We start from the raw sequence: 27,278 nt of genomic DNA, 5'->3' as shown, positions 1-27,278 counted from the left end.
AGTGGTCATCAATTCGCAGAATCCCCCACTCCCCCCCCCCCCATCATAAAATGCATTAAATGGTCTGCGCCCTGTAAAACAAAATATGAGGCATGGAAGAAGGCAAATGGTCCAATAAACCTTCACCAGGGGGCGGGTCAAATAATAGATGAATGGGGGCTGGTGCTTAAAAAACTTCACGCTCACCTCTGCAATAGAGTGCAGCCAGGTCAAACTGGGTGTAAAGAGACCAGGGTGACTAAGCAGCTAGTACCCAAGGAAGCTCACAGTATAAAAATAGGTATTAGCAGGCAGGAACGCGTTACAAGAGGCTCAAAATTCCGGCCTAAGATGCATTGAGGAAGTCGACACGGAAAAACTATAAAAAAGCATTTTGGATGCTGAAGACCAAAGAGACGGAAGAACGTTGGAAACATCTGGTAACACTGCTCCCATCCACCAAAAGTAGAGAATTTTGGGATTTCATCAGCACATTGCTTTACGACTCCGAAACAAACACTAACATGATCTCAGCCAGCGACTGGGAAAGGCATGTGGGAAATTTGGATGTAGACATAAAATATGTAGGGATCAAGCTCACAGTGCTGGCCTTATTGAATCGGATGTTTTAGACGACAAAATTGGCCCCATCACCATTAAAACTGTGCAAATTATCCTTGGCAAAATGAGGTGAGATGGGGCCCCTGGAGATAACGGCCTGCCAGGGAGCATCTTCAGAGATGACCAAGCCTACTGGGACGCACGCCTGACCGCTTTATTCAATGACTGCTTACATTTTTGGGTGGTTGCGGCGGCTTGGAAGGGATCAATACTTCAACCTATCTATAAAAAAGGGGAAATTACTCGCCCTGAAAACTAGAGGCTGATAGCCTTATTGGATGTAGATGGTAAAGCCTATTCAAGGGTTTTACTACAAGAGCTGGAAGAATGGATCTCAGCAAATGGCATAATTCCACCTTATCAAACAGGTTTTAGACCTCGTTCCTCTACGTTAGATAATGTTCTGGCACTTTCATATCTTGGACAAGAAGCACTAAAACCAATGTCTCCACCGCTGTTTGCATGCTTTATTGACTATAGTGTGGCTTTCGATGGGGTGGTGCGGCACACCCTGTGGAAGAAACTAGCGTCCTGGGGGATTCCAAGGAAATTGCTAGCTTCAATAATGGCCCTATACTCGGACACCTGGGTGAGAATAAAAATCACAAAATCACACGCGACTAGGAAGATTTTTACCAACAAAGGCCTAAAACAGGGCTGCGTCATAGCACCCACTCTCTTTAATTTATATACAGCTGACCTGGGAGCTGAGTTGCTCAGAGGTAATACGTTTCCTCCGAGGTTGGGGCAATTGGTTCGCCCCATAATACAATACGCAGACGACATGGTTTTGCTTGCCCGAACCCAGATTGGGCTCATAAGGGCCCTTGATATACTGCATGACTACAATGAAAGAAATGCCTTAAACGCGAACGCAGACAAAACTAAAGTTCTGTTTTTTAGCCATCAGTCAAAAAATGTGTATAGAAGATGGAAACTCGGTCCTCTAAGTATAGAGCTGGAAGATAAATATCACTACTTGGGGGTCTGGTTATCAAATACGGGGAGAATAACACATCAGGCAGCAGCACTGTCCTCTAAACCAGTAAAAATCTCACACGTATTAGCAAAACTCCATCAGCGGATTAAGGCACCCACATTTGAATCCCTAGGGAGGGTGATAAGAGCAAAACTATTATTTTCAATTACTTATGGCCATCTGGCTTTTCCGGGCAAATTGACAGTGTCTCTAGAGAATGCCCAGATGAGAGCCTATAAAAGGATCCTTAGGATCCCCAGATCAACAAGACATGCAGGGATACGGTTGGAGCTAGATATAATTTGTATGAATCTGTCATGCAAAATAGATATGATAAAGTTTTATCAAAGTGTCAGCAGGGCTGAGGATTGTAGCCTCAGGGGGACTCTGAAAGTAATTTTCAAAAATAAAACAAGCAACTGGGCCATCTATCTAGCAAAGGCGGAGGAACAGTTCAACCTGGCCCCTTCCTAATCTACAGACCCTGCCATCACGAAAGCGGTTTTGAAGAAAAAACTGAAAGTGCTCGGTGTGCAAGCTTCTAGAGCCAAAGATATCTTAACAGTCAGGGACATTTGTGGAGCTGACGGCCTGTATGAATCGTATGCAACCTTCAAAGGCCAGCCTTATCTAAAAGCCCCGCTAGGAGAACGAGCGTTCCAGTAAATCCTTCAGATGCGCCTTTTAACCGTACCTGCCTGGGAATATCGAAGGAAGTGGAAAACTGCACAAGGGCACATGCACGAATGCATGTTGTGTAAATACCACACTGAATCAATAAAACATCTTGTATGTTGTTGCCCTTGTTTGGCGTCTGAACGGCACCTCCTGTTAAAACCTCTGTTCTTGAAACATGGGGTGAGAACATGCTACGAAGCCCTAAGCCTCATCTTTACCACAGTAGTTCCCATGGAACATGCCTGTTTCGGAAAATTCTTCCATAAGCTGTGTTCAGCCTTACAGGCCTTTGGCAAGGAGCCAAACTAGCAAGGGCACCTAATGGCCTTGGATACTGGAACCGGGTCTGGGTCAACATGCGAACAATTGGCTGATGTTCGCAGATGGTTGTATTATGTGTATTTACTTGTGTAAACAGCCTGTGGTTAACATCTGGGGACCCCAGGTTGCAGCAATTTTTCTGGGTGCTATAGTACTTTACAGCATTCCATAGAAGGTGCCAGGCATCTCTTGGCTCTGGAAGGGTATCTCTTACTGCCTATTTTATTTCTTTTATTTTATTATTTTAAACATGTTGTAATGATTTTAATTAATCAGGCAATAAAAATTCATTCATACTCCTCAGTTGCATTGTAAAACTGTTCACCTCTATATAGGTTCACGCACTCTGGGCTAATATAATTTCTATTCAGCAATCGGGCTTCTTTAGAGGAAGGCAAGCCGGGGGTGATGAAAGACTAGCTTCTGACATCATGGTGGCAGAAACACCCAAACTGCTGACTGTCCTTGTCTCGATTGACAAGGAGAAGGCTTTCAACAGAGTCAACTTGTTGTTCTTGTCCAAAATTCTAGATAAGACAACTATGAGTGAAAGAATTAAAACCTTCAGTCACACACTGTATGTTCGCCCTTCCACTAAAAGTAAAATAAATGGTGAGCTCTCTGGTCCTATCCCCCTATCCAAAGGCACTCGACGGGGCTGTTCACTATCCCCATTTATGTTTCCACTCACTGTGGATCCATTAGTTCAGCGGATCCTACAAAACCCACACATCAGGAGCATTAAGATAGGTGGGATAGAGCATAAACTGACACTATTTGTGGATGATATCTTGTGCTTTGTCACAGAACTGGCAACTTTGCTTCAAGCTCTCGAAAATGAGCTGACCAGGTATGTAGGAATTCTCTACTTTGATATCTCTCAGATGGGATACGGTTATAAAGTATTAATCATTTGTTTTAACGCCGGCGGCCCAAGGTTATGAGTCGGACAGTTCTTTGCTTTACTGCTTCTTGCTTGTATCTTGCTGGCCACGTAATAAAACGACAACTATCACTTGTTATGGATGACTGTTTATAAACGTAATTCTATGCCATAATGAAGTCATTGGTTATTTCCACGTGACAGTCTCGATCGAAGAAACAGAATTGGTGCTAGTAAAGAAGAACTACTTGTTTTGTACTACTCTATGGCACTCTGCTCTTCGCCACTCTCTTCCATGCCACTCTACGCCACTCAATGCCAGTCCACTCTGTGCCACTGCACTCTATCCACTAACCTTTAGCCACGATGAACAGCAACCGTGCCACTGTACAACATGGCTAAAAAACATTAGCAAAGCAGTGGCTCCTGTATAGGCGAGACCTACTGACTTTGCTAATGCTTGGTTCCGATTCTTGGCCAGAAAACTCACTGTATAGCAGCTCACCTTCTACTTCAGCTTTGAAGCAGCCAGCTTCCTGGAGTTAGGCGGGTGAAATCTGTTGCAGCCACTTAATAGTGGAACTCTCATTGAACTTTGATAAATTCAGCTTTTCTGAGGCCTCCAGCTTTATTGAACTATTGAGAAACCAACAGGCTCCTCTGCGGGGGCACCCACTTTCCTGCTGGCATCTCTAACTTCTCCATAAAGATGGGCAGGTTGAACCATAGAAGTGGCTTTTCTATAATGCTTAGAACTTCCCTAACACTTTGTGAGAAAGTAGCTTCTTTCTAGCATGGCTATCCCTATTTTTGAACCAGGAGACCCATGATCTCAGGAGCTAGAACCCTCAAGCATCACACTGGATGACTGGCATCATCATCGGGAAATGCCCCTCACCAGGCCGGCACTGCAATGCCTGGTGGGCACCCCGATGTGGGGGCTCTCAGCCGGACTCTTATGATAGTGACTGGTAGGTTCAACTATACAGACAGCGATGCTTAAAGTCAGCACCAATACAAACGAAGAGGAAAATAGAGGTTAAAATTGGTTATTCATCCACTGGACACCATCATTTAATCAATCTGATATAACAAGGATGAAGACCAAGGTTAAAATCAAAAAACTTGAAAGATAAATTTTGAGAATTATGCTCAAAACCTTTCAAAAATAAGGATATTGCAGAGAGTCCTAGATATTAAAGAACCTCTGTGCTATGGTCGACATGTTTCGCGTCTAGTGGTCCAGCCGGATCCATTGACGCTTCATCAGGACCTACAAAAATAATTATTCACACCTCTTCAAAATAGTATCACAAATTAGGATACTTGACACCGGTCACTTACTTTAAAGTTAACTGGTTAGCACAGGCACCCAACCCCTAGTCGAGACCAGGTTCCTTGGGTGGTTCGTTTCAAGGACTCAAAGTGACAAAAGTTATCACTGGTCCATCTTGGCCGGCCTGGTGAGGAGCATTTCCCGATGATGATGCCAGTCATCCAGTGTGATGCTTGAGGGTTCTAGCTCCTGAGATCATGGGTCTCCTGGTTTGATGATTTTTATTGGAACAGTGTACCTTTGTTTAATTACTATTGATGGGAGATTGTACACTGGACAATCAACACTCCCGGTCCCCCCCCCCCCTGTTGATTTATCCCTATTTTTGGCCTGTTTGTCAGTGTGCTTTTACTGTCTCTCTGGGATCCTGCTAGTCAGGACCCCAGTGCTTATAGTTTGTGGCCTTCATGTCGGTGTGTTTCACTGTGTTGTCAGTATGCTTGACTGTGTCACTGGAGTCCTGCTAACCCCGAATTTCAGTGCTTATGCTCTCTCGGATTCCAAATGTGTACTTAAATACTGGTAACCCAGTATTCCACTCCAAATTAGCATACTGGACCCCCCTTATAAGTCCCTAGTATATGGTACCTAGGTACCCAGGGCATTGGGTTTCATGAGATCCTTATGGGCTGCAGTATTTCTTTTGCCACCCATAAGGAGCTCATGCAAACACTTCTTCAGGACCGCCATTGCAGCCTGAGTGAAATAGTGTAAGCACTATTTCACAGCCAGTTTCACTGCACCAGGTCATTTATAAGTCACTATATATCTAACCTTCAGACTCTGAAGGCTAGGTGCAAAGTAACTGTGTGTGAGGGCACCCCTACACTAGCAGAGGTGCCCCCACGTCATCCAGGCCCATTTTCCCAGACTTCGTGAGTGCGGGACACTATTATAAGTGTGCACTATATAAAGGTCAATACGTACAAGTTACTTACCTTCGGTAACTAAATATCTGGTAGAGACATATTCTAGTTGCAGATTCCTTACCTTAGAATTTTCCCCCAGGCGTCAGACTCGATCAGGAGATTTTTCTTCGAGCAATACCCTTGCGCGTCGGTAGGTGGCGTCGGTCGACTACGCAGGCGTCGTAGTCGCCGTGATAACATCGGGAGTAGTACATAAACGCCACCCTCGCGCAGTGATGTCAGTTTCTTTTAATGACTTTCCACTCCAGAGTGCAGAGCCGCTAAGAACACTGAGATTGGTGCACCAGAGCTAAGGACCTGAAAGGGGGAATCCCTGTCCCCTAGAAATCAGTTTGCAAGCTGGAGGATGGGTGGGCGGTAAGGAATCTGCAACTAGAATATGTCTCTACCAGTATAAGTGGGTGAGCCCTTTTAAGAACCGATTCACAATAGGAGATTTAAAGAGTGAGGGCTGATCAGGAAGCCTACGAAAGGCGGGAATGGCAGACAAATACCCTATAAGGGTGCCGAAAGTAGAGCCCTGCTGGGCTAAAGAAAGAATGAACAGAAGAACCTCTGACAGAGGGGCAGAAAGGGGGTCAACAGATTTGTTGGTGCACCATGCCACAAATTTATTCCAATGACAGGCGTATACAGTTTTAGTCGATGGACGCCTGGCTGTCAAGATAACATTACAGACTTCGGGTGGAAGCGCAAATGCCGTCAACTGTTGCTGCTCAATCTCCACGCATGAAGGCGGAGGCTGGACAGGTTCGGGTGGAGAACCGTCCCCTGCTGCTACGACAGAAGATCTGCCCCAAGAGGCAGTCTGAGTGGAGATGGACATGCTCAATAGCTCTGGATACCACACTCTTCGAGCCCAGTCCGGAGCCACCAAGATAACTTGGGCTCTGTCATACTTGATTTTCTTGAGAACTCTGGGCAGAAGAGGGATAAGCGGGAAGGCGTAAAGGAGGCAGGAGCTCCACTCGAGAGGAAAGGCGCCTCCGAGCGAGTGTCACCTTGGAAACTCCAACGTGCAAAACAGCTGACATTGCGCGTTCTCTGCGGAGGCGAACAGATCTAACCAAGGCTCCCCCACTTGAGAAAGAGACCTTGCGCCACCTCTGGATGGAGATGCCATTCGTGATCGACTGTGCGTCGGCGGCTGAGTTTGTATGCTCTGGTGTTGAGAGAGCTTGCCAGATGTTGAACCACCAGGGTAATGCCCTGATGTTCCAGCCATGTCCAGAGGCGTAGTGCCTCCTGACAAAGGGTCCAGGACCCAACCCCACCTTGTTTGTTGGAGTACCACATGGCAGTAGTGTTGTCCGTGAACACCTGCACCACTTTCCCTTTGAGAGAGGGAAGGAATGCTTTTAACGCAAGCCTGATCACCCAGAGCTCCAGCATATTTATGTGGAGTTCTGACTCCGCCGGAGACCAGAGGCCTCTGATCTCTGCCTCCCGCATGTGGCCACCCCAACCTAGAAGTGACGCATCTGTCACTATAGAGAGTTCTAGCTAAGGAAGGGAGAGGGATCTGCCGTTTACCCAATTTGGATTCGAAAGCCACCACTGCAGGTCTTTTGCAGTCCCCTCCGAGGGACCACCAGGCTGGCAGGTTGCAGGGTCTCTGTAGCTTGTTGTTCCCCTTAGCTCACACAGGAGGCAAGCCAGATAGCCCTTGGAGTCACTTTGGTGGTCATGAGTTCGAGGAGCAAGTCCAGTCTTCCTTTTTCAGGCAGCAGGGCAGTCCTTCTAGCAGCAGGGTATTCCTTCTGAGTCTTCCAGAGATCCAGAAATGATCTGATTTGGTGTCTGAGAATGGTACCTTTTATCCCCGCTAGCCAGCCTTGTATGTGGGATAGCATGTCTGTGGTAAACGACTCGTATTAACATTTACAGTACCTAGGTAGGTAGGTAGGTAGTGCATGTGACATGAGAGAAATGAGTCTTAAAAGAGTGAAACATGGATTTGGTCAAGCGCTGATGGATATATTTAGTGCATTGATTCCTTCTATTCATGTGGCTCTGAATGATGTGAGAATTAGAAAATTGTCTATTCTAGTGGATAATTTTGTTGCTAACACTGGAGGTGAATAAAGAGGAGATGGTAGCCATTTGTGCAGTTGTCATTCAAAACAGATTATCTTTGGATATTTTACTTGTGAAAGAGGGTGGTGTGTGTTGTGTAATTAAGGTCAAGCAATGTTGCTTTATGTCTGCCAGTTCCAGAATGCTGTTGTATCCCACCCCTGATTTGTGTTTGTCAATTCTAGAACTTTGATGCATGCAGCCCTGCTTTGCTAGGTTTGTTCTAAACACTTATTTATCCTAGCTCTGATCTGAGATTGTCAAATCTAGAACCTTGATGTGCGATGTCTGCCAGTTTTAGAACAGTGAGGCCGCCCTCCTTTGATATGTCTGTGGGTTCTCGAACCCTGATGTCTGTTGGTTCTAGAACAGTGAGGCATCTCAGCCTTCCTTTGTTATGTCTGTGGGTCCTGATGCATGATACATGCCAGTTCTAGAACAATAATGCATCACATCCCTCCTTTGGAACGTCTGTGGTTCTGGAACCCTGATGCATGATGCCTCAACCCTGATGGTGATGTTTGCCAGTTCTAGGATAGAGAGGGGTCTCAGCCCTCCTTTGTTATGTCTGTGGGTTCTTGAACCCTGATGCATGATGTGCAGTGAGCCATCGCAAACCTTTTTTGGTGTGTGTGTGGGTTCTTGAACCCTGATGTATGATGTCTGTTGGTTCTAGAGCAGTGAGGCATCTCAGCCCTCCTTTGTTATGTCTCTGGGTTCTCGAACCCTAATGTGTGATGTCTGCCAGTTCTAGAAGAGTGAGATGTAGCAGCCCTCCTTTGGTATGTCTATGGGCTTTTGAACCCTGATGCGTGATGTCTGCTGGTTCTAGAACAGTGAGGCATCTCAGCCTTCCTTTGTTGTGTCTCTGGGTCCTGATGCATGCTGTATGCCAGTTCTAGAACAGTGAGGCATCTCAGCCCTCCCTCAGTATGTCTGGGGGCTTTTTGAACCCTGATGTGTGATGTCTGACGGTTCTAGAACAGTAGCCTTCTTTTGGTATGTCTGATGGTTCTAGAACAGTAATGCAGCTCAGCCCTCCTTCGTTACGTGTGTGAGTACTCGAACCTTGATGAGTAATGTCTGCTAGTACTAGAACAGTCCTTTATTATGTCTGTAGGTTACTGTACCCTTATGGATGATGTCTGCCAGGTCTAGAACAGTGAGGCATCTCAGCCCTCGTTTTTTATGTCTGTGGGTTCTCACACCCTGGTGTGTGATGTTTGATGGTTCTAGAACAGTGTGGCAACTCAGCCCATCTTAGTTATGGCTGTGGTTCTCGTACCCTGATGTATGGTGTTTACCACTTCCAGAAAAAGTAAAGCATCTCAGTCCTCCTTTGTTATGTTTGTGGGTTCTTAAACCTAGATTCATGATGTCTTCCAGGTCTAGAACAGTGAGGCATCTCAGCCCTCCCTTGGTATGGCTGTGGGGTTTCGAACCCTGATGCATGATGTCTGTCAGTTCTAGAACAATAAGCCATCTCAGCCCTCCTTTGTTATGTCTGTTGGTTCTAGAAGCCTTCCCACCAGGATGTAAGGCTATAGAATGAAAAGAAAAGCCGGGCTGGCTCCTTTGGAGCCCATGTGTTAAGGATGACCTGATGAGAATCCTTCAAGTGTGTCTTTGATCTTAGAGGTAACTCAACAAGGATGGAGGAGGAAGAGGTAGGTCATGGCTGGCAGTAACAGATGACGTCTCTTGGGTGAGGGCATGTTGTGCCCCTCTTGTTATGCTTGGTACCAGGCGGCCAAGCCCCTCTACCTCTTGGGTCGCTGATGGCTTTGTCTTTAACTTCGGACGCATGAGCTTAGAGTGCAGGTAGCACATAAAAGCTCTGTTCATTTTGGGCTCCTGGGTTCAACAGGACTTTAAGCTGACCCAGAGCCTGCCATCAGGCTGGAGCTTGTCTCAATCTGTCAGTGGCTCACCCACCTAAATGCTTATGTTAGCAATTCTCAAAAGGGTGAGACAAAGAGATACCCATCTAGTGGCTGAATTGCACAATGGGAAACAAAAAACCTGGGCTCAATCCCAGCTTCCCTACTTGACTAAATTGTATGATCCTGTGCGAATATTTAATTTTACTGAGACTCCCTTTTGTTTGTTATCACATATGAGAGAGCCTTCAAATATGTGCATGTAAGCTGACCCAGAGATCTTGGGCCTCATTTACGAGGCCCTTTTGGCACACTGTGCCACCAAAGCGTAATTTGTTTTGTGCCATTCCATATTTACAAGGTCACCGAAAGCCATCTTGCGTGGCTTTTCATGGCCTTGTTAATATGGGCCCCTTTCACGCATATAACTGTGTGAAAGGGGTGTTCCATGGGTGTTGCTGTGGATGTTCCCACGCAACACCCATGGAACCCGAAGGAATCTGACGCATTCCCAGACTTACAAGTCTGGCAATGTGCCAGATACCTACGCCACCTCAGGGGTGGCATAAGAGTGAAACAACAGGGAGAAATATCTTTAATTCTCCCCATTTTTCCTCTTTCTATGTGTGCTGCATTCTGCACCTCTCTTGATTATTTTTGTGCAGGAAGGAGTACCTTCCCGCAAATAAACAACCATCCCCACAACACAAGCATTCTTGCACCATGGTGCAAGGGTGCCTGCATTGGTGCTAAGCAGCAATTTGTGTGCAAGCGTAGGGTGCGAGGACAGACATGCGTATCTTGTAGACATGGCACATTTTTGCCCTTTTCGGGTGGCGCAGCAGGACGGTTGCTGTGCCGCCCTCCGCCACGCGGCTTGTAAATGAGCCCCATTGCGTTTGGTTTCATAGACTTCAATGTTTCTCCGTCTGTGATAAATATTGAGGCCCCATCTAGGGTACACACGACAGCGGATTTGCCTTTTATGTCACTAATGGAATTGTATGAAAGGCGGCGGAGAGACAGAATATTTTTAAGTTAATGGTTAAACTATCACTTTTAATAAATACCTCTCAATGCAGTGCTTCACTCGTATGTACTAGGGTGAAATCAATCAATCAAAAATATTTATTTGGTTAAAAGTGCCCAACAATTAATGCATCATAGAAAATAACAAAAAATACTTGCTTCATGGATGTAACCATATATAATATTTCAAACATTTTGTAAAACCTTAAAACAGCAGTATCGGTTGTCTCGGACTTTCGAAGTCTTAACAGTACAGTTTCTAGGTTTTAAAGCACTTTCGATAAGCCAGACAGACTGATTCAGATGCAACATGCAGTAAGACCACCAGGGAGGTCTACGTTGCTTAAAGTTTAAAATATGTAAAAGTGGTGCTGTGTGTTGTTTCTTACAGCAGTCTATAATTTTCAAAATAATATAAAGTGATGTGTGCTGATTGATTGTTCAAGAGAATCTCTACAGTTCTGTGAACCATGTACCAAAAATAGAAAACAAGAGAAGAAAGTCAAGAGTGTTGAGTCTGAGATGGGTGAAGTAAAATCTGTTGATGTGGGTTCTTCAGGAACAGAAGGTGGCCTCCACTGCTCGTGATGGCAACAATGCCATATGGGGGATCAGAGTGGGTTTATGACCCCTGCAAGGGTTTAACATTCGTAGGATGTGTAAAAAAATACCTGCTTCACTTTCTCGTAGTTGAAACATCGATGCCATCAGCAGCAGTAAATAATTCTGAGATGCCTATCATGCAACGCCCTCATTTATATAAAGATGCCAGAGAACAGAAGAGATTGTGTCCAGTGACAGACATTCCCGCATTACTGCCCCCTGACTGTGCCCATACTGAAATACCCCACAATAGTGGACGTATCTTAATTGGATCCCTCATATAAGGGGGTCAGTGGGGCAACCATGGGGGGGGGGGGGGTGGCAGAAGACATTGCAGAACCCACTTCTCAACCTTCTGCAGACATACCTTGTCTGAGTGGCTCTATGTCATCCATAATGGACCAGAGATACCTAGTCTGAGTGTCCCTGTGTCACCCATAATGGACCAAAGACACCTAGTTTGAGTGTCCCTGTGTCATACTTAATGGACCAGAGACACCTTGTCTGAGTGTTCCTGTGTCATCCTTGATGGACCAGAGATACCTTGTCTGAAAGTCCCTGTGTCATTCTTGATGGACCAGAGATACCTTGTCTGAGAGTCCCTGTGTCATCTATAATGGACCAGAGATACCTTGTCTGAGAGTCCCTGTGTCATTATTGATGGACCAGAGATACCTTGTCTGAGAGTCCCGTGTCATTCTTAATGGACCAGAGATACCTAGTCTGAGAGTCCCTTTGTCATTCTTGATGGACCAGAGATACCTTGTCTGAGAGTCCCTGTGTCATCTATAATGGACCAGAGATACCTTGTCTGAGAGTCCCTGTGTCATTCATGATGGACCACAGATACCTAGTCTGAGAAGCCCTGTGAAATTCATGATGGACCACAGATACCTTGTCTGAGAGTCCCCGTGTCATTCTTAATGGACCAGAGATACCTAGTCTGAGAGTCCCTGTGTCATTCTTGATGGACCTGAGATACCTTGTCTGAGAGTCCCGTGTCATTCTTAATGGACCAGAGATACCTTGTCTGAAAGTCCCTGTGTCATTCTTGATGGACCAGAGATACCTTGTCTGAGAGTCCCTGTGTCATCTATAATGGACCAGAGATACCTTGTCTGAGAGTCCCTGTGTCATTATTGATGGACCAGAGATACCTTGTCTGAGAGTCCCTGTGTCATTTATAATGGACCAGAGATATCTAGTCTGAGAGTCCCTGTGTCATCTATAATGGACCAGAGATACCTAGTCTGAGAGCCCCTGTGTCATTCATGATGGACCACAGATACCTTGTCTGAGAGTCCCGTGTCATTCTTAATGGACCAGAGATACCTAGTCTGAGAGTCCCTTTGTCATTCTTGATGGACCAGAGATACCTTGTCTGAGAGTCCCTGTGTCATCTATAATGGACCAGAGATACCTTGTCTGAGAGTCCCTGTGTCATTATTGATGGACCAGAGATACCTTGTCTGAGAGTCCCTGTGTCATTTATAATGGACCAGAGATACCTAGTCTGAGAGTCCCTGTGTCATCTATAATGGACCAGAGAGACATTGTCTGAGAGTCCCTGTGTCATTCATGATGGACCACAGATACCTAGTCTGAGAAGCCCTGTGAAATTCATGATGGACCACAGATACCTTGTCTGAGAGTCCCCGTGTCATTCTTAATGGACCAGAGATACCTAGTCTGAGAGTCCCTGTGTCATTCTTGATGGACCTGAGATACCTTGTCTGAGAGTCCCTGTGTCATTCTTGATGGACCAGAGGTACCTTGTCTGAGAGTCCCTGTGTCATTCTTGATGGACCAAAGATACCTTGTCTGAGAGTCCCTGTGTCGTCTATAATGGACCAGAGATACCTAGTCTGAGAGTCCCTGTGTCATTTATAATGGACCAGAGATACCTAGTCTGAGAGTCCCTGTGTCATCTATAATGGACCAGAGAAACATTGTCTGTGAGTCCCTGTGTCATCTTTAATGGACCAGAGATACCTAGTCTGAGAGTCCCTGTGTCATTCATGATGGACCACAGATACCTTGTCTGAGAGTCCCGTGTCATTCTTAATGGACCAGAGATACCTAGTCTGAGAGTCCCTTTGTCATTCTTGATGGACCAGAGATACCTTGTCTGAGAGTCCCTGTGTCATCTATAATGGACCAGAGATACCTTGTCTGAGAGTCCCTGTGTCATTATTGATGGACCAGAGATACCTTGTCTGAGAGTCCCTGAGTCATTTATAATGGACCAGAGATACCTAGTCTGAGAGTCCCTGTGTCATCTATAATGGACCAGAGAGACATTGTCTGAGAGTCCCTGTGTCATTCATGATGGACCACAGATACCTAGTCTGAGAAGCCCTGTGAAATTCATGATGGACCACAGATACCTTGTCTGAGAGTCCCCGTGTCATTCTTAATGGACCAGAGATACCTAGTCTGAGAGTCCCTGTGTCATTCTTGATGGACCTGAGATACCTAGTCTGAGAGTCCCTTTGTCATTCTTGATGGACCAGAGATACCTTGTCTGAGAGTCCCTGTGTCATCTATAATGGACCAGAGATACCTTGTCTGAGAGTCCCTGTGTCATTATTGATGGACCAGAGATACCTTGTCTGAGAGTCCCTGTGTCATTTATAATGGACCAGAGATACCTAGTCTGAGAGTCCCTGTGTCATCTATAATGGACCAGAGAAACATTGTCTGCGAGTCCCTGTCTCATCTTTAATGGACCAGAGATACCTAGTCTGAGAGTCCCTGTGTCATTCATGATGGACCACAGATACCGAGTCTGAGAGTCCCTGTGAAATTCATGATGGACCACAGATACCTTGTCTGAGAGTCCCCGTGTCATTCTTAACGGAACAGAGATACCTAGTCTGAGAGTCCCTGTGTCATTCTTGATGGACCTGAGATACCTTGTCTGAGAGTCCCTGTGTCATTCTTGATGGACCAGAGGTACCTTGTCTGAGAGTCCCTGTGTCATTCTTGATGGACCAAAGATACCTTGTCTGAGAGTCCCTGTGTCGTCTATAATGGACCAGAGAAACCTTGTCTGAGAGTCCCTGTGACATCTATAATGGACCTGAGACACCTAGTCTGAGAGTCCCTGTGTCATCTATATATAATGGACCAGAGATACCTTGTCTGAGAGTCCCTGTGTTATTCTTGATGGACCCGAGATATCTTGTCTGAGGTGTCCCTGTGTCATCTATAATGGACCAGAGATACCTAGTCTGAGAGTCCCTGTGTCATTCATGAAGGACCACAGATACCTAGTCTGAGAGTCCCTGTGTTATTCATGATGGACCAGAGATACCTTGTCTGAGAGTCCCCGTGTCATTCTTGATGGACCAGAGATACCTAGTCTGAGAGTCCCTGTGTCATTCTTGATGGACCCGAGATACCTTGTCTGCGATATCTTGTCTCAGAGTCCCTGTGCCATCCATGTTGGACCAGAGGCATGAGCGGTCGTTTTTTAGATTATTTTTCTCATCCACTTTCCCCAGGCAAATGGAATTGAAATGTATGTTATCATTAATTGTAATGCCAAAGTGTGGAAGTCATTAGTTTTCATCAAGGGCCCAGAGTTGTTTGGAATTAACTGCTAATGTGGTTATTACAACTTGGCTGCAGACCGCCTGAGCACATCTGTTAGCTGCTGTGATTGGCTGTTGGTGGCAGTGCTATGGACAGTGGAAGTGTTGCAGTGGGATGCCCTGGTTCTACTATTGGATCCAGGAAGCAGTGATGCTTATGTGACACATTCCCAGTAAAAGAGAAGTTTCTAACATTTGCAACCACACAGTCTCCTAGAATTATGTAATTAAATAACTCTTGGCTCCATCCTGCATGGCTTGTCATCCAATGGGCTGCTTTCTTTTTCGGGCTGCTCCTTTCTTCCCTGTGTGAATTGCCTGGATAGTGGGGTGGTGGTCACACAGGGTACCGCTTCTGTCTATTGTTGCAGACAAGTAGCTGCCTAGCCTATCTTTCATGGTGGTGTGGGCAGTAGGGCTGGAGTAGGGTTTGTTTTACAGAATTTGTGAGTCCTTTCGAGCACCTCTTTATGTCGCAACCTATAGTCATGGGCTCATCCCTGCCGAGGACGCTCCTGGTCATTGGCGCTATGGAGCGGTCCAGGGCTCAGTAGCTGGCTGGGTGAACTGGCATTGCCAATCTCCTCACCGCCTTCCCATTTTGGTGAATAATCGCCCCCATGGAACTAGTTAAATATTTGGTGGTCGAAGTTGTTAGTGCCGATTAACTCTTCCTGCCCCCATAGCATAGGCAGGTTTCCTCTTATCCATTGATTGTGTGTATCAAGTACAGAAGAGAAATTGACAAGTTTGGCAACCAGGGCCAAGAGGGGTGTCCCAGCCCAGCCTCCTCCCTGCTCTGAGGGGTGCAAACGATCCCCAGCCTGGGTGCACTCCGCGCGGGGTGAGAATCGGCTTCACTATTGTAGTAAGCGAAGATGTGGACAGAAGTAGCTTCAAGAGAAGTTTATTAGGGTCCATAAAAAATGCCCACAATGCGCAGCGACCACCAGCTTGGATTCCAGCTGCAATGGAGAAGTCACCGGAACCCTCACCTGCCGCTCGTGCTGCGGGAGCAGGGATGTTCGATAATAATTCATCTAACTCTGTGGTTCCCAACCTTTTACCTTCTGTGTACCCCCATTTTATCATTCCTGGAATCCTGGGACCCCCACAGAATCATTATTGGAATCTGGGGACTCCCCAGTGAGTCATTACCAAAAGCTGGGGACCTAATCTGTTAATATTGTTCAATTTTTTAAGCATGTTCCGGACCCCCTAAGGAAGCTTCGCGGACCTCCAGGCGTTCCCGGAACACAGTTTGGGAACCAATGATCTAACTAGATGCCACAAAACACAACACACAAGGTGCCTCAACGTATTACGTTATAGTAATGCATTACCCCCAGCCTAAAATACATAAATAAATACACAAGTGAATAAGTACATCACAAGACTTGACAACTTCGTGTGAGTTAAACACTTGAGAATCATCAAAGTGTAAAACTGAAAAGTACCACAGCTAAGATCAGGACGTCACACAATCTCTCAATTTCAAATAACTTTTCACTTCTCTTGACCTGGTGCATCTTGCGTTTTAACGACTGAAAATTGCTGTCATCCTCCGCAGTAACCAAACCCCTGCTCCCTGCCATCCTGCCATTTGTGGGCTGTACTCATCGTGCCCAATCTAAGTCAAAACCAATACTTTTCTTTTTGTTTATGGTGCTGGCTTGCTCTTGTGATAGTTTTACTAAATTTCTTCCACTAGCCTTTGCCTTCTAGCTGTACTGCCCCCCTGCCAACTCTGCAGACCTTATTTGTTAATGAAAACATTGACTCCCCTTTTGGACCTTGACGGGTCTTTTTGTCAGGATGTGATCTCCAACCATCCAACTAGCATGTGCGTCATAAACTTTATCAAAATCTTGTTTCATTTTGGCTCGTTTGTCAGCAACTTTTGTGGCCACTTGTTTTTTAAGTTCGTATCTACACTCGCCTTGTTTTTGATCTCAAGACAATCCATTAACCATGTGGGACACAAAACCGAATGAACCTTTCTTGCTCTCAGGAACAAGAACGGTGTGCCCTCCGGGGTGCAATGGGGACTGGTGTTCTACTTCGAAATTGTCATTTTGAGGAATTGCTTCACATTCATGCCCGCCGCACGGACAGTTTCTACACCTTCCTTTGTACCCTGGCACCTCTCTCTAGTGAGCCGTTCGAAGATGGCGAGATCAAAGCGACACACATGTGCTCGACATCCTGTCTGATTAAGAAGTCATGCATTTGCTCAGACACAAAATGTGAAGCATTGTCTGTGACTACATATTTGGGTGACCCTTCCATGGAGAATACCTGCTCCAAGAATCTTATTGCAGCACCTGTAGAGGGAGAGTCAAAAAATCAAAAATACATCAGTTGTAAACCGTAATCGACAAGTAGGATGGAATATCTCATATCACCTGGCAGGGAGACATATGGTCCTGAAAAATCAAGACCTACTTTCTCCCGAGCTGCATCAGGGTAAGGACCAGGGTGTAATGGTGGCCTGCTAAGTTTCCAATGCTTATTAGAAAGCAAACACTGAGGACATTTGTCAATTACTTGTTTCATCAGGGGGCATCTTATGCAGGCCACCAGTAGTGCTGTTTAATGCGCATGCACATTTTGTTTGTACCAAATGTCCCTGATGTGCTTTTGAAATGATGAGACTGCACATCTTAGCGGGAGGAACATGTAGATCACCTCTTAAAACTAGTCAATTGACTACAGAGTGCTCCCTTGCGACTGGTATCCACAGTGATTATCAAGGTGCAATCTTCTTGGAACGCACTTAGAGCTGGTGCCTACACAATTAAGTCTTTTTCCTTGACAAAGGCATTCTGCATTTTCATCAAATACCGAAGAAGTCAAAGTGTTTCATCATAGTTTTACAACTACATAGCTGTGCTGGAGGTCCTTGCTCGATGTGTCACCAGGGAGAACTGTTCATTGTCCATACCCATCTTAAGCCGTTAAACCCACAGGTCCTTCACAGATTCATTGGGGTGGAGGTAGTCACTTGGAGGTAGTCAGAGTTGATGCTTATTGTACTGAGACTGTAAGGAGGTCCCTGGCGTACACCTTCTGGGGAACTACTTAGACTTTATTTTCTTTATCTGACACCTATAGAGGCTGGAAGTTTGACATTCAAGGCTTCTGAACTTTGGTTCCAGGTAAATATAGAGACAAAGAAATTTAATTGAATCCATGATATTAAGAATAATTAACCAAGGTATTTCCTAACACATTCTTCTTTGTCCTGGATTGTATGCAGGTCTTTGTAGGTTTGATGGTTGCAGCATTTGTTGCCTCCTCATGCCCACATGTGTGATTATTGGTTTGTGGTGTTTGTTGTCTAAGACTCACAGTGTGATTGTAGCATTATGGCGTTTGTTGCCTTTGGAGGCCCACAATCATGACTCTAGGTTTAACCCTCAGAATTTATTGACCCCAAGGTCAATGCACTAAACAAAACACTAAAGCAAAATTCTGTCTTTATTCTCCCCTGTAGCTCAGCAACAACGAGGATAAATCCTCATCTATCGAGCTCGCCAGAGTGACCACAAGGAAGTCGCCCCAGAAGAACTCAAACAATGGTCGTTTACAGGAGATTGTGGTCCCACACAAGCCACTGCGTACTCCAAGGAAACAGGTGAGTCCCGCCCTGCTCTGAAACATCTCTTGATAGTCCAGGGTCTTCAGCTGGATTGAGACATCGCTTGATAGTCCAGGGTCTTCTGCTGGATTGAAACATCTCTTGGTAATTAAGGGTCTTCAGCGAGATTGAAACATCTCTTGGTAGTTCAGGGTCTTCAGCTGGAATGGAACATCTCTTGATAGTCCAGGGTCTTCAGCTGGACTTAAACATCACTTGGTAGTTCAGGGTCTTCAGCGAGATTCTCTTGGTACTTCAGGGTCTTCAGCTGGATTGAATCCTCTCTTAACAGTTCAGCCTCTGCAGCTGGATTGAATTGTCTCTTGACAGTTCAGACTCTGAGGCTGGATTAAACCTTCTCTTGAAAGTTCACTTGCTGCATCTGGGTTTAATCTTCTCTTGACCGGTCAGCCTCTGCAGCAGGTTTGAATCTTCTCTTTAACAGTTCAAAGTCTGCAGCTGGACTGAATTTCTTTTGATAGGTCAGCCTCTGCAGCGGGATTGGAACATCTTTTGATACTTCAGGGTCTGCAGCAAGATTGAAACTTCTCTTGATAGTTCAGTGTCTGCTGCATGATTGGAACACCGGGGTCTGCACTGGGAGACCTCTTGATAGTTCAACATCTGTTGCTGGATTGAAATATCTTGTGATAGTTCAGCCTCTGCAGCTGGCCTGAAGCTTATCTGGATAATTCACGGTCCTCAGATGGATTTTGCCTTCTCTGGAGGTTACTCTCATTAGTGAGTGTGCATGCTGAACTATAAATTGAGGTTGTGGTTTATTGAATCATCATTGTGTTCCACCCAGAACCAGATATGTTCAGCTCTGGTGTTATAGAGCTGTGATCTTTGTATTCCCTGCTTTGCTTCTGTATTTGCTTTGTTTCCTTGCTCCACCTTCATGTGACTGTGGCACACCGGCTGCTCCTCCGCCGAAGCGTTGCTGTTGAACATTTGTTACTGTAGGTGGTTCCTCGCTATACTGTCCTTCATCTGTCAACACATACATCGGTCTCGAGGTTTATCATCTGTATCTCACTCAGAACCCTCACTCTCAGTGTACCGGAGACGTGTTCTCAAGTGGGTGCATTCCTTTCCTACCTTATTTACGCACCAACTCGCTCGGTTAACACCGCATAAGTTACACCTGTATGTGCTCTAATACATAGACCCCACACTCCTGCACTGACACTACTCCACTCTTTCACAACCCCCTCCTCCTTACGGGGCTTGGTCTTTTAATGCTGATGTAAATGTGGAGACTTTGATCATAAGACTGCCCTCTGGTCCTGCTTGACTGTCCCCTCTGACGTCATCTGCCACAAAGAACTGACTTTGACCAAAGCCACACTCATCCCCATTACTGACAGGTATAGCAAGCTCAGGTCCAAGAATGACATCAGTCAGGGATCTGGCTGAATATTTTTCCCACCAACCTCACCATGAACACCAAAGTACTTGTGTTCACCCTTGACCTTCCCTTCGAGGAGCATCTGGCCAAAAAAACACAAACAGTGTGGAGCCAGCTCGCTCTGTGGTGAAAGGTAAAGCACTTCCTTCAGGAAACAGATTCTGAGGTGACCCCCCCCCCCCTCCCTTGGACACCCCACCCCAGTGCCAGCCATACTCAGGGGGTGATTTACCTGTTTTATGTGAGTGCTTTTTGTGGTGGGAACCAACTGATGGCATTCGAATCCTTTACACTTGGGGTAGCATCAGGTACCACATCCAGGTCACCAGAGGCTCCTTCATTATTCCTTCTGCCACTGCCAGATGACTGTGAACATCACACAAAGGTTACAATTGAGCCCCTTACTATGGGTACAGCACTTGATGTTATAAGTCTCCATCATGCAGAAGGAGGTATTTATGTTTTCAAGGGCCCAGTCGAAAAGGCACTGGTTGCATAATTACATTTTTAGTTGTAACAGACCACATCTTAAAAGAGTAAAATACGACTGGACACACATGGCTAGGTTAAACAAAAATTTCTGCATGCTTGTTAACACGTCTCACGATGTAATAAGATCATGGTTGTTTTAGTGATAATTGTCTGTGATGAATTGTTGCTTCTGTTATGATGGGTTTTTATTAAACTTATACAATAAAGAAATTACCCATCTGCCTGTATGTTTGTGTCATCTAAACATGGAAGAAGATATTAGTATATAAATCTTTCATATTAAATGCTTTATTTCTCTTCCGCAGTTTAGTGACACTGTCAGGAAAACCTCTCACGAAGGAACCCCCAAGAAGGTGGCAAGGAAATATGTGAAAAATGATCGACTAGAGAGTCCTGCGGATGATAACGTGGTCCCCTTGAAGCAGCAACAACACGGCAGAAGCCAGGTACTTGCCCTGTGTGGTCCTAGCCCTGTGTGGTCCTGGCTCTCTGTGGTCCTGGCCCTATGTAGTACTGGCCCTGTGTAGTCCTGGCCCTGTGTAGTCCTAGCCTTGGCCCTGTGTGGTCCTGGCCCTATAAGGTCTTGGCCCTGTGTGGTCCTGGCCCGTGTGGTGCTGACTCTGTGTGGTCCTGGCCCTGTGTGGCCTCGGCCCTAGTGTGGTCTCTGCCCAGTGTGGTCCTGGCCCTGTGTGGTCCTGGCTCTGTGTGATCCTGGCCCTGTGTGGTCCCAGCCATGTGTAGTCCTGGCCCTGTGGGGTCCTGGCCCTCTGGTGTCCTGGCCCTGTGTGTCCAGGCCCTTTGTGGTCCTGGCTCTGTGTGGTCATGGCCATGTGTAGTCCTTGCCATGTGTGGTCCTGGCCCTGTGTGGTCCTTGCCATGTGTAGTCCTGGCCCTGTGTGTCCTGGCCCTTTGTGGTCCTGGCCCTTTGTGGTCCTGGCCTTTTGTGGTCCTGGCCCTGTGTGGCCTCGGCCCTAGTGTGGTCTCTGCCCAGTGTGGTCCTGGCCCTGTGTGGTCCTGGCTCTGTGTGATCCTGGCCCTGTGTGGTCCCAGCCATGTGTAGTCCTGGCCCTGTGGGGTCCTGGCCCTCTGGTGTCCTGGCCCTGTGTGTCCAGGCCCTTTGTGGTCCTGGCTCTGTGTGGTCATGGCCATGTGTAGTCCTTGCCATGTGTGGTCCTGGCCCTGTGTGGTCCTTGCCATGTGTAGTCCTGGCCCTGTGTGTCCTGGCCCTTTGTGGTCCTGGCCCTTTGTGGTCCTGGCCTTTTGTGGTCCTGGCCCTGTGTGGTCATGGCCCTGTGTGGTCATGGCCCTGTAAGGTATTGGCTTTGTGTGGCCCTGGCCCTGTGGGGTCCTGGCTCCGTGTGGTCCTGGCCATGTGTGGCCCTGGCCATGTGTAGTTCTGGCCCTATGTGTCCCGGCACTGTGTGGTCCTGACCCCAGGGGTCCCCTGTAGACCAGAATTTCAAGGGCAGGAGCACTGCATTTATCTGCATAGAAGGGGAGGCCTAGATGTGACTGCCTTAGATAATCTGACAAACTGAGCTATTTATAAACAAAATAAGAGATATTAATTATTTACCAAGTTAAAGGGGGCTAGTTTCACAACTTCCCCACTGGTAAATCTGATAGTCTTGATCTACTTCAGAGAAAGGTGAAACCTTTGGGTGTTGTAAAGACATAATTTAAAACACTCCGTATTCCTGCTCTCAGTGCCACTGGACACCACTTAGAGCTGTTCCAACCATTCATTAGCAAATGACTGTGTCCTTTAGCGAGATCCTGGTTCTTCTCATACTACCCCAGGATCCATGAAGCAGGACCTATAACTTTGGCCAGAAGGCAAGGTACAGATAGTGTAGTGATTGCCCATATTTTGTGGTGTACACCACAGTGTTGGCCAACAATCACTAACTGGAGAGTGTGGCATGTGGTCACCCACCACACATTGGGAATACAGTGTGCCTTGCTGTAGGAGGCTGGACTGGCTTGTAGTGAGTACCAAGGGGTACTTACACCTTGCACCAGGCCCAGGCATCCCTTATTAGTGTATAGGGTGTCTAGCAGCCTAGGCTGATAGATAATGGTAGCTTAGCAGAGCAGCTTAGGCTGAACTAGGAGACGAGTGAAGCTCCTACAGTACCACTAGTGTCATATGCACAATATCATAAGAAAACACAATACACAGATATACTAAAAATAAAGGTACTTTATTTTTATGACAATATGCCAAAAGTATCTCAGTGAGTACCCTCAGTATGAGGATAGCAAGTATACACAAGATATATGTACACAATACCAAAATATGCAGTAATAGTATTAGAAAACAGTGCAAACAATGTATAGTTACAATAGGATGCAATGGGGACACATAGGGATAGGGGCAACACAAACCATATACTCCAAAAGTGGAATGCGAACCACGAATGGACCCCAAACCTATGTGACCTTGTAGAGGGTCGCTGGGACTGTAAGAAAACAGTTAGGGTTAGAAAAATAGCCCACCCCAAGACCCTGAAAAGTGAGTGCAAAGTGCACTAAAGTTCCCCAAAGGACATAGAAGTCGTGATAGGGGAATTCTGCAGGAAAGACACAAATCAGCAATGCAACAACGATGGATTTCCAAACGAGGGTACCTGTGGAACAAAGGGACCAAGTCCAAAAGTCACAAGCAAGTCGGAGATGGGCAGATGCCCAGGAAATGCCAGCTGTGGGTGCAAAGAAGCTGCTACTGGACAGTAGAAGCTGAAGATTCTGCAGGAACGACAAGGGCTAGGAACTTCCCCTTTGGAGGATGGATCCCTCACTCCGTGGAGAGTCGTGCAGAAGTGTTTTCCTGAAGAAAGACCGCCAACAAGCCTTGCTAGCTGCAAATCGTGCGGTTAGGGTTTGTGGGTGCTGCTGTGGCCCAGGAGGGACCAGGATGTCGCCAATTGCGTCTGGGGACAGAGGGGGCGTCGAGCAAGACAAGGAGCCCTCTCAGAAGCAGGCAGCACCCGCAGAAGTGCCAGAACAGGCACTACGAAGTGGAGTGAAACGGTGCTCACCCGAAGTCGCACAAAGGAGTCCCACGTCGCCGGAGGACAACTTAGGAGGTTGTGCAATGCAGGTTAGAGTGCCGTGGACCCAGGCTGGACTGTGCACAAAGGATTTCCGCCGGAAGTGCACGGAGGCCGGAGTAGCTGCAAAAGTCGCGGTTCCCAGCAATGCAGTCTGGCGTGGACTTACCTCCACCAAACTTGGACTGAAGAGTCACTGGACTGTGGGAGTCACTTGGACAGAGTTGCTGCATTCAAGGGACCTCGCTCGTCGTGCTGAGAGGAGACCCAGGGTACCGGTGATGCAGTTCTTTGGTGCCTGCGGTTGCAGGGGGACGATTCCGTCGACCCACAGGAGATTTCTTCTGAGCTTCTAGTGCAGAGAGGAGGCAGACTACCCCCACAGCATGCACCACCAGGAAAGCAGTCGAGAAGGCGGCAGGATCAGCGTTACAGAGTTGCAGTAGTCGTCTTTGCTACTTTGTTGCAGTTTTGCAGGCTTCCAGCGCGGTCAGCAGTCGATTCCTTGGCAGAAGGTGAAGAGAGAGATGCAGAGGAACTCGGATGAGCTCTTGCATTCGTTATCTAAGGAATCCCCAAAGACAGAGACCCTAAATAGCCAGAAAAGAGGGTTTGGCTACTTAGGAGAGAGGATAGGCTAGCAACACCTGAAGGAGCCTATCAGAAGGAGTCTCTGACGTCACCTGCTGGCACTGGCCACTCAGAGCAGTCCAGTGTGCCAGCAGCACCTCTGTTTCCAAGATGGCAGAGTTCTGGAGCACACTGGAGGAGCTCTGGGCACCTCCCAGGGGAGGTGCAGGTCAGGGGAGTGGTCACTCCCCTTTCCTTTGTCCAGTTTCGCACCAGAGCAGGGTTGAGGGGTCCCTGAACCGGTGTAGACTGGCTTATGCAGAAATGGGCACCATCTGTGCCCATGAAAGCATTTCCAGAGGCTGGGGGAGGCTACTCCTCCCCAGCCCTTACACCATTTTCCAAAGGGAGAGGGTGTAACACCCTCTCTCTGAGGAAGTCCTTTGTTCTGCCTTCCTGGGCCAGGCCTGGCTGGACCCCAGGAGGGCAGAAACCTGTCTGAGGGGTTGGCAGCAGCAGCAGCTGCAGTGAAATCCCGGGAAAGGCAGTTTGGCAGTGCCAGGGTCTGTGCTAGAGACCCGTGGGATCATGGGATTGTGCCAACTATGCCAGGATGGTATAGAGGGGGCAATTCCATGATCATAGACATGTTACATGGCCATATTCGGAGTTACCATTGTGAAGCTACATATAGGTAGTGACCTATATGTAGTGCACGCGTGTAATGGTGTCCCCGCACTCACAAAGTCCGGGGAATTGGCCCTGAACAATGTGGGGGCACCTTGGTTAGTGCCAGGGTGCCCACACACTAAGTAACTTAGCACCCAACCTTTACCAGGTAAAGGTTAGACATATAGGTGACTTATAAGTTACTTAAGTGCAGTATAAAATGGCTGTGAAATAACGTGGACGTTATTTCACTCAGGCTGCAGTGGCAGGCCTGTGTAAGAATTGTCAGAGCTCCATATGGGTGGCAAAAGAAATGCTGCAGCCCACAGGGATCTCCTGGAACCCCAATACCCTGGGTACCTCAGTACCATATACTAGGGAATTATAAGGGTGTTCCAGTATGCCAATGTAAATTGGTAAAATTGGTCACTAGCCTGTTAGTGACAATTTGAAAGAAATGAGAGAGCATAACCACTGAGGTTCTGGTTAGCAGAACCTCAGTGAGACAGTTAGTCATAACACAGGTAACACATTCAGGCACACTTATGAGCACTGGGGCCCTGGCTGGCAGGGTTCCAGTGACACATACAACTAAAACAACATATATACAGTGAAAAATGGGGGTAACATGCCAGGCAAGATGGTACTTTCCTACACTTGCCCTCTAGTCATGTCCTGCTTTTCAGTCCTCTTGTACCAGTACCATCTCGGCAGAGTCTGCAGCACAGGCAACGACTCCCACAAAGGTGGAGCAAGATCTCCCTTGTAGTCATTGACTGTGGTGGTCTCGAGCAGGTGGTGGCGTTGGGTGGATGTTGAGGGCTTGCATTTTTGCCTCAGTGATGTCAGCGGTGGAGGGTTGTTGGTGATAGTGACGCAGGACTGGAGGGGGTATTGATGTTGCTCCGTCAGTCGTCTTCCCATGGTGCGTGGCACCCCCATGTGGGAGTCAGGGAGGTTGGTGCTCGAGTAGGAACTGATGCATCTGTGCACTGGCCTTTGCTACGGGTTTGGCTGGTGTGGGATGAGTGAAATGGAATCAATATCTGGATGTCAAAGGTAGGAAGATGGGGTGGGATGTGGGAGCGTGTCTGTGTTCATGAAAGGGCTAGTCACAAAGGTAAACTGACATGCAAGTAAATCTACATGTGTAACTTTTCTCTTAAACTCTGTAGTACATTTACTTCTTTTGGGTCATCACCACTTATGAGTCTCAATTAACTACAATGTGTAGGCGTACATGTTTCCACACACTGAAACTAGTGGGTGGGGCCTAATTAGCAAGTGCTATGGTACTACTTGTAATGTTTCCCATTGGGGCAGGTAAAGAAAGGGGGAAAGTTTGAACGTTGATTAAAGTTTTTTTTTTTTTAAAGGACAAATATTTTTAGTTAACAATGTAAAATAATGTATTATATTTAATTTCAATGTAGAAACAATACTACAACATTATTAACACGAATTTGAGTTTAATATTTTACTAATTTAAATATATTAAATAAAATTAGTTTAAAAAAAACTATTTAAGAAAAACACCTTAAGTAAAATGTATTTATTAATTTATTATAGATAGAAATTTTTAAAAGTTAAGTATGGAATTAATTCACATTAACTTCATTGTTTTTTAAAAACATCAGTTACATTTATTTTTCAATTACAAAGATTATTAAAATAATTTAAAATAAACTAATAACTGTCTTTATTTATATTTGTTTACATTTATATATATTTTAAGAAGTCTAAATGCATTAATTTATGTTATAATTATTTCCCATGGACTGATTTTTTAAATTGCTACCACTGTTAGTTTTTGCAGGATGGTGTTATAATGCCAGTGGTTGGCTGCATGTCCTGCTGGACTCACTCCAGTTTTTAGCTGGAGTGCATTTCCTACCATTCTGGGTTCCTTTTGGTTGCCGTAACATTAGAAGTGCAGTTTGTGAATAACAATGGGCTTACCTTTTTGTGGGTGTGTGCGTATCCTGCCCGAAGCCCCGCTTTCATCCCACCTTAAAACCCTCTTTACTTCTCCCAAACTAGCACTTATTTAGTAGTAAGTAGTCCCTATTTTCTAGCCACTTTCCCACCTTCCCACATTTACTACTAAACTTAGGCAAGCGTAGATCTACCGACAGAAAGGTAAGCGAGGCAGAGTTGCTGCATGAATGTATGTGAGTAGCACTTTGTGGTGCGTGAGTATGCTGTTGTATCATCACTAAATGTACTAGACGATGCAGCTTGTGAATAGACCCCTTATTGTCTGTTGCGTCTGGTGATGGAAACTCTTAGTCTATTGTCAGGGAGCCGTTGGCCTCTTGGCGCTATGTTGGATGTGGTTTGAGAGTAGGGGGGCTGTGGGCGTCATGGTGACGGTTGACATAGTTCCTTTGAGGTGTGTGTAGGAGCAAGGATTATTGTAGGTGGCATGTATGAATCTGAGTTGGCCATGGGCATTTTGTAAGTGTTGAACGGTCTGGAAGAGGCACTAGTGAGGGTGATCCAAAGGCTTTGTGAGTGACAGAGCTTTGTCCTA

At 46.3% G+C, this 27,278-nt stretch overlaps 1 protein-coding gene and 1 pseudogene across 1 annotated transcript in view; one reads left to right on the top strand and one right to left on the bottom strand.

Moving 5' to 3' along the window:
* LOC138267309 (zinc finger protein 208-like) overlaps window positions 1–27,278 on the bottom strand; it is a 331,096-nt pseudogene that overhangs the window by 221,794 nt on the left and 82,024 nt on the right.
* The window catches only part of LOC138267308 (transcriptional regulator ATRX homolog), a 51,867-nt gene continuing 27,598 nt past the window's right edge, over window positions 3,010–27,278 (top strand). The window contains exons 1-4 of the mRNA XM_069216166.1: window positions 3,010–3,190; window positions 3,386–3,480; window positions 18,407–18,547; window positions 20,759–20,899. Of these exons, the coding sequence (XP_069072267.1) occupies window positions 3,010–3,190; window positions 3,386–3,480; window positions 18,407–18,547; window positions 20,759–20,899 (558 nt within the window). The remainder of the gene's footprint in view (window positions 3,191–3,385; window positions 3,481–18,406; window positions 18,548–20,758; window positions 20,900–27,278) is intronic.

Source organism: Pleurodeles waltl, chromosome 12 (assembly GCF_031143425.1).
Source record: "Pleurodeles waltl isolate 20211129_DDA chromosome 12, aPleWal1.hap1.20221129, whole genome shotgun sequence".
In the NCBI taxonomy this organism is placed as follows: domain Eukaryota; kingdom Metazoa; phylum Chordata; class Amphibia; order Caudata; family Salamandridae; genus Pleurodeles; species Pleurodeles waltl.
Note: the sequence above shows the minus strand (reverse complement) of the source record. Positions and strands in the feature narration are given on the sequence as shown.